General features: G+C 43.3%; 1 protein-coding gene across 1 annotated transcript in view; it reads right to left on the bottom strand.

Moving 5' to 3' along the window:
- AHCTF1 (AT-hook containing transcription factor 1) overlaps window positions 1-7,451 on the bottom strand; it is a 64,595-nt gene that overhangs the window by 52,760 nt on the left and 4,384 nt on the right. Inside the window, exon 2 of the mRNA XM_018559970.1 lies at window positions 1,551-1,679. Within this exon, the coding sequence (XP_018415472.1) occupies window positions 1,551-1,671 (121 nt within the window). The 5' untranslated portion in view covers window positions 1,672-1,679. The remainder of the gene's footprint in view (window positions 1-1,550; window positions 1,680-7,451) is intronic.

Below are 7,451 nucleotides of genomic sequence, written 5' to 3'. Positions count from 1 at the left end.
TGCACGGGGACAGCGGTGCTCGGGGAAGACACCGGCAGCCGTGGCGGGGGGCTTCAAAGGGTCGCCGTCTATAGACGTATTGCGGCCCCGGAAGTGGTTAAACAAGCTAAAACCTGTAAGTGTGCATGCAAACAAAAGGGGAATTAAGGATACATGCACAATTATATTTTAACTGTCTTTGCATCTTACTTAAGATACTATTTCTATTCCAAATTGTTTGCAACACATCCTCTCTAGTCTCAGATACATTGACACAGGACCTGTGGACCAGAGGAGAGAAAAGCAGTCTAAAACATATTAGCTATAGTGTGGAGTAAAGACATCCTTGGCCCTTCTAAGAAAAAATAGGGGGGTGGGATAAAAAGAAGAGGAGAGAGCTCAGATGTGCACCTCTGTACTAGAAACGTCCAAGTGCAGGGAGCCTGATGAATGTCCCAGTCCAGATCTGTGAGGCTGTGTTGCAAGTTGAGATATGCTGAGTGATTTAGACATTCTCTAGTTAATCACCATCATTCTTTTCTGAAATCATCTTATAAAGGCAGACCAAAGTCTACAGCTACTAAGGCACCAAGCTAAAACTTGAATATCAACTTTCTGTTCGAAAGGCACAGACCTTGAAGAGGGGAAACATTTTCAGGGTCATGCACTAAAGGGTGATGAGTTTGGAGAAGGCAGGAGAAGTGAACCATCTAGGACAACATAGCTGAACTGGAAGGGAAAATTTTTCCAAATCAGCTTTTCCTGCCTGCTCCAAACGCTTCACCCCTTTAGTGAATAACACTGTTTATATTAGGAGTCCATCCTCTTGTGAGCAGGAACAGCTAGCAAAGTAAAGCCATACCTGCAATCTTCCATCCAATTAAAAAAAGACTAAAAAGGACTAAATATGTCTGATTAACCCTTTCACTAGAGATTTTTTGTTTTCTCAATTTTGTTGTTTAAAATGCAGACTTTTAGGTCAAACATTTACTTAAAAACCTCATTATAGAGATCCAGAAGGCTAAAATGGCGGCAGTTGCAATTCACATGACATATTTGCCCTACTGTTTTAATCAAATCAATATTTTAATTTATAAATACACTCAAATTAACTTTAGTGCACACAAAACACTACATAACACCCAGTTATTGGTAAGATGAGGTTGCGTCAGATACCAAGTATGTCCAGCCTCAAAATTGCACAAGACCATGAAATGGCAAAAAAATTACGGTAGCAAAAACTGTCCTTGGGAGAAACTTTAAAAGCCTTTACAGCGTATCAATTTAGAGTTAACCATTAAAGATGGCCCTTGATTTATTGCATTCACTCTGGCGTGCAGTGTGATAACCAATACATGTGGCACAAAGGCAATTTTCAAATGTGTGCACCCCTATCGCGAGTGTTGTGTTTGTATGCGTGTACAAGCCAGCAATGCCGCCAATATCGTTACGTTGGCAGCAGTGAAAGGGCACAAAAAAAAAAAAACACAACCCCACCCCTGCGAAAAAAACCCAGGAATGTTAGTAGTAAATATAACATTTCAGAACACGATGAAAAACATTAAACATACCTGTTGAAAATTTTGCCCGAAGAACAGAATCCAACTGTATATCATCTTCCTCAAGTGCTTTTACAGTTGCGTCAGGAAACTGCAGGAAGTCGCTTGTTACTTGTGCAGACAGATTTTGCATCTTTTTGCCTGAAAGCCACAAAAACACTAGAATGTAAAAAAAGCAGCATTTATCTAAAATGTCACTTAGGCAGGCCATATACTACCCACATTCTCTAGTGATCAATACAAGAGTAAATACCAATTCAGAGTGGTGCAAGAATGGAAAATAAAATTGGAGCAATTCTTTTACTCTGCATGTCACAAAAATACAGAAAGATGTTGTTTTAGCAGCTTAGGATGCACAGGATTTATAAAGACAGTTTGATAATTCAACTTGACCTGAAATTATCCCATAAAATGATCAGTTTCAGAAACCGAGTGGCTTTCCCTTTATTTCTGAATAATAACAGGATATGGAGATCTCAGTTTTTTCAAACTCCCAATGACTGCTTCTAAACTAGTTCTGGATCTTTGCAAAACTTGAGGATGGTATTAACTAGAGGTGTAAGGAAATAAAATGTTTAAAACCAAAAATTGGCTTTGGGGAAATATTTAGGTGTCTAAACAGATCCCTGATATTTCCCTTTTAAAATTTAAAAATGTTAAGGACACAGAGTCCTCAATCTCTTTGAATGAACAAGAAGCCTCTAAACTGAGTGTTCCTGCCCATTCATAACTTGTGGAGATAGTATGTTTACCGTGTCCCGTGTCCACAATCATGAACAGTAAGTGATGGATCACTTCCCATTCATTCATAATTGGGGACACAGTAAACATACTATGTCCTCAATTTACAAGCAGTCAGTGATCACTGTTCACTGACTGCTTGTACCCGCTCTCCATCCCGACCCGATTTCACAGGAGGCTGAGCGAGCAGTGCGGGGAGGAGAGCTTGGTCTCCTGCAAAGCTGACTCCTCCCCCACACTGCGAGCCCGGCCTCCTATTACAGCTGTCTCCGCCCCCACACTGCTCCCCTGATTCTGTCACAGGAGGCTGAGCAGGGCGGTGCGGGAGGAAAGCCCAGTCTCGTGACACACCTGCTGCTCACATTGCTCTCCTCCCCCGCACCGCTCAGCCTTCCGTGACAGTTTCTCTCCTCTTCGCTGGACCCTACGCTGTGTCAGAGGAGACACAAAGCAGCGCCAAGCGGGGAGGAGAGAAACCAGGCATGCACCGCAATGTCGGCCTATATGTTTCGGCAGCCGCAATTTCAGTGGATCTCTAATATTAACACAATTTTAAACGCACCACCGTGGTTCAATCTACATTTGGCTCAGAAATTAGAAAAACCTGTGCCTAAAGCACCTACACAAGATGGCTTATATCAGGGGTGACCACATTTTTGTGTGCTAAGATCTACAGCCGTGGCCAAAAGTTTTGAGGACACAAATATTAATTTTCACAAAGTCTGCTGCTTCAGTTTGTATGATGGCAATTTGCATATACTCCAGAATGTTATGAAGAGTGATCAGATCAATTGCAATGTCCCTCTTTGCCATGAAAATGAACTTAATCTCCAGGAAAACCTTTCCACTGCATTTCAGCCCTGTCACAAAAGGACCAGCTGACACCATGTCACTGATTCTCTCGTTAACACAGGTGTCAGTGCTGACGAGGACAAGGCTGGAGACCACTCTGTCATGCTGAGTTAGAACAACAGACTGGAAGCTTTTAAAGTAGGGTGGTGCTTGAAATCATTGTTCTTCCTCTGTTAACCATAGTTACCGGCAAGGAAACACATGCAGTTGTCATTGCTTTGCACAAAAAGGGATTCACAGGCAAGGATATTGCTGCTACTAAGATTGCACCTAAGTCAACTATTTATCGGATCATCAAGACCTTCAAGGAAAGAGGTTCAATTGTTGTAAAGGAGGCTTCAGGGTGCCCAAGGAAGTCCAGCAAGCTCCTGGACCGTCTCCTAAAGTTGATTCAGCTGCGTGATCGGGGTACCACCAGTGCAGAGCTTGCTCAGGAATAGCAGCAGGCAGGTGTGAGGCGAAGACTTTGAGGATGGCCTGGTGTCAGGAAGGGTAGCAAAGAAGCCACTTCTCTCCAAGTAAAACATCAGGGACAGACATATTCTGCAAAAGGTACAGGGATTGGACTGCTGAGGACTGGGGTAGTAATTTTCTCTGATGAATCTCCTTTCCGATTGTTTGAGGCATCCGGAAAATACCTTCTTGTCCGGAGAAGACAAGGGGAGTGCTACAGTCAGTCCTGTGTCATGCCAACAGTAAAGCATCTTGAGACCATTCATGTGTGGGGTTGCTTCTAAGCCAAGGCAATGGGCTCACTCACAATTCTGCATATGAACACAGCCATGAATAAAGAATGGTACAAAAACATCCTCCACGAGCAACTTCTCCCAACCATTCAAGAACAGTTTGGTGACGGACAATGCCTTTTCCAGCATGATGCAGCACCTTGCCATAAGGCAAAAGTGATAACTAAGTGGCTTGGGGGAACACAACCTCAACATTTTGGGTCCATGGCCAGGAAACTCCTCAGAACTTAATCCCATTGAGAACTTGTAGTCAATCCTCAAGAGGCGGGTGAACAAACCCCCCCACAAATTCTGACAAACTCCAAGCATTGATTATGCAAGAATGGGCTGCCGTCAGGATGTAGCCCAGAAGTTGATTGACAGAATGCCAGGGCGAATTGCAGGCCTTGAATAAGAAGGGTCAACACTGCAAATATTGAACCTTTGCATAAACATCATGTCATTGTCAATAAAACCCTTTGACACTTATGGAATGCTTGTAATTATACTTCAGTATAGCATAGTAACATCTGACAAGATCTTAAAACACTGAAGCAGCAGACTTTGTAAAAATTAATAATTGTGTCATTCTCAAAACTTTTGGCCAGGACTGTACTTTTCAAATGACGAGCTCAAATGAGAGCTACCAAAAGAAAATGCAATCGATAAGCTTTGCAATCGACCTAATGGGCACACCTGGCTTATACCCACAGGTCTTTTAAAGAGGTCAGTTCAGTTATATCTGAATTACAAGTAAATATTTCTCATTTTTAGAGACCAAATAGTTCAGTATTAATGGATGGGTGCAAAGCACCCAAAAGTTAAACAGCAAGTTCAATTTTTTTTAAAGGTGAAAAAATGAATGTACCCGTACCCACCGCAGCCTCCCTGCTGTGATGCTGATTATTCCAGACTGTGGGGCTGTCCATTCTAGCGTACGCTGTACCGATCACTACACATGCTGGTAGGGGCATCACAGTGGGCGCTGGGCGAGGTGCAGAGGGGAAGGAAGGTTGCTGCAAGATAATTTTTTCACATTTTGTACCCTTTAAAAGTTTAATTGTAGGGAAAATATATGGGGACTGGTAAAGGACCACCTACAAACTATCTACCAATACACATTTATGAAGATGTTACACAAATATACTCTATTTTTAAGCAGAAACTTAGCCCTCGTTCACACCTGAACGTTTTGTAGCGCAACAAAACGGCCCACGCCTGAAAAGGTACATGTACTACTTTGGGCCGTTTTGTTGCGCGTTTCCATTGGGATACAGCCAAGTAGCCTTTGGAAACGCGTAAAAACCGCGCGACAGACGCGCATATGCAATACGCCTAGGTGTGAACGAGACCTTAGACAAAAAGGAATAGCTGTGAATTCAATGCAAAGCATCCCTTGAAGCCGGTAATGATGAAAACCAGGTTGGGATTTGTCCAGGTGGATTTATATGGTTTTTACAAAGCACATTTCCTTTTAAGAATGTGAAAGACTAAGTGCAAACAATGAATTGAATTTATGAATAATTGGTGGCCTGCAGTATTTCATTTGCACCTGCCAGCTTACAGAGCCTGGAATCATGTAAGGGAGGGTCAGGATACTGAGTCAATGTACGTAGGTGCTGCGTGAGAAGGGCATGTGGGAGCGGAGACCGTCAGATGATCCAGCCAGGAGAACACGTTGATCTTTCGACATGAACATGTAACATTCAATGATAATGGATTTCCCTTACTACTGGAACTGATTGTAATAAGGAAAGTAACATTTTACTATTTCATACAATATATGCAGCTGAGGGACTGCAGTGAGCAGTATATTCCATTATATGCAGCAGTTTATTTGGAATCCAGTGTGGAACAAATGTTTATGGTGTTCAAAACAGAACTTTCAGAGTTTGTTATCACAAAGAGATAACAGGGCTGCACATAATCTGTGGACCTTGAGAATGCCGGGACGTTTTGTGTGAAAGTAACTGCAGACAGAAGGGTAGTGCTGGAATTTCATATTGATTTTAATTGAAGGGGTTTGCCGTTATCTCCTTCACTGCTACCTCATTTTTGGCCAGAATTGCACACTTTGCAACATTTTCCCATGAACCCTGGTCAGTAACCATCCTCTAACCTTTACTCCCCATTACCATAATTCTCCTCTTTACGCTTTTAATGCGAGCAACAAGTCTTATGCCTTGTTCTGTACCCCTTGTGTCTCTAGCTATCCCTGTGATCTTTATTCCCTGTGCTTACTTGGGATTCTTGTGCCCTTGGCGTTAAATTATGCATCTTAATCCGATCTTCCTCTTCTTTCCTCATGTTTTCATCTGTCCCTCCAGTGGTGCAGCGGTTCTCCGATCCAGCGCTGACTCCTCTCTGCTTGCAGGCACTTCCGATCCCACGGTGTCTGCATGTGGGTGCACGCGTCCATAGATCTTGTGTCTCTGCTCGTCTCCCGGCAGAAAATGTAAACTGTGCATGCGCCCGCCCCAGGATGCCATGCTGCCGCCCGAGCAGTTTTAGTATCTCGTGCGGGAGCGCGCGGCAAAAACGGGGTAAGTTTAAACCGCTGTTAACCCCCTTTTCAGTATTCAGCGCTGCACTACTTTGACTGACATTTTTCCCCGTCATTCAACCCTGTACTGAAATTATTTTAAACCATTATTTAGGGACACATAGAGCTTTTCTTTTGGTGGTATTTAATCACCACTTCCCCTATATTAAATGACAAAACATTTACTATTACCCAATTTTTTGCTAAAATATAAGGAGACATAGGCGACGTTTTAAAAGCTTTTACCGCTCATCAGTTTAGTGTTTTCAGTGATTGATGGCCCTAGAATGAATTGCTCTCACTCCGACGTTCGCGACGATATGTAACATGTGTAGCGCAATTGTAATTTTCGCACACAGGCGCTTCGAACGCGTATTTACATTTATATGTGCGTAAATGTGGGGGTGGAGGATTTAAACATTTTTTTCATTACTTTTTAATATGCGACTTAATTTTTTTTAACTGTTTTAATGTTTTTTTTTTACACTTATTGCCATCACATAGGGGGATAACAACCCCCCTATATAATAGCAAAGGCACACTGACAGGTTCTCTTTATGGAGACATTAGGGGTCTCCAAGACCTCTGTCACCTGGGGAACCGAAAAGAAGCTGATGAAACAGACATCTGCTCCATCAGCTTCTTCTCTCTGGCTATAGCAGCCAGAGGACTGACAGGTGAATGCAGAAGTTATGTAATACACATCACTTTTGCATTCAGACCTCAGAGGGAGATCAGCAAGGAGGAAGATGCTGATATCCCTCCCGAGCCGGTCCAGAACCGCAGATGCGCTAGCGGATCCCGGGATTGAAGGTGAGGGGTCAGGAGGGCGGCACTCAAGGGGGGGGTGCAAAGAAGGCAGGATATAGCGCCGGAGATCGTATGTATATCAAAAACAGCCGGTAACGGCTGTAAAGAATGGGTGTGTTTTTTCTGACCGTGTGTGCGCACGCGAGCAGAACAAAAAACCGCCTGGAGACGGCAACCTGCAAATGTGAGTCTGCCGTCCATCCGTCTTTTCTCAACGGGTGGACAGCAGGAAGTTGATGCGAT

The sequence above is a fragment of the Nanorana parkeri genome, unplaced genomic scaffold (assembly GCF_000935625.1).
Source record: "Nanorana parkeri isolate BGI_ZX_2015 unplaced genomic scaffold, ASM93562v1 scaffold424, whole genome shotgun sequence".
NCBI lineage: Eukaryota > Metazoa > Chordata > Amphibia > Anura > Dicroglossidae > Nanorana > Nanorana parkeri.
The sequence above is the reverse complement of the archived record's forward strand: the minus strand, read 5'-3'. Positions and strand labels throughout refer to the sequence as shown.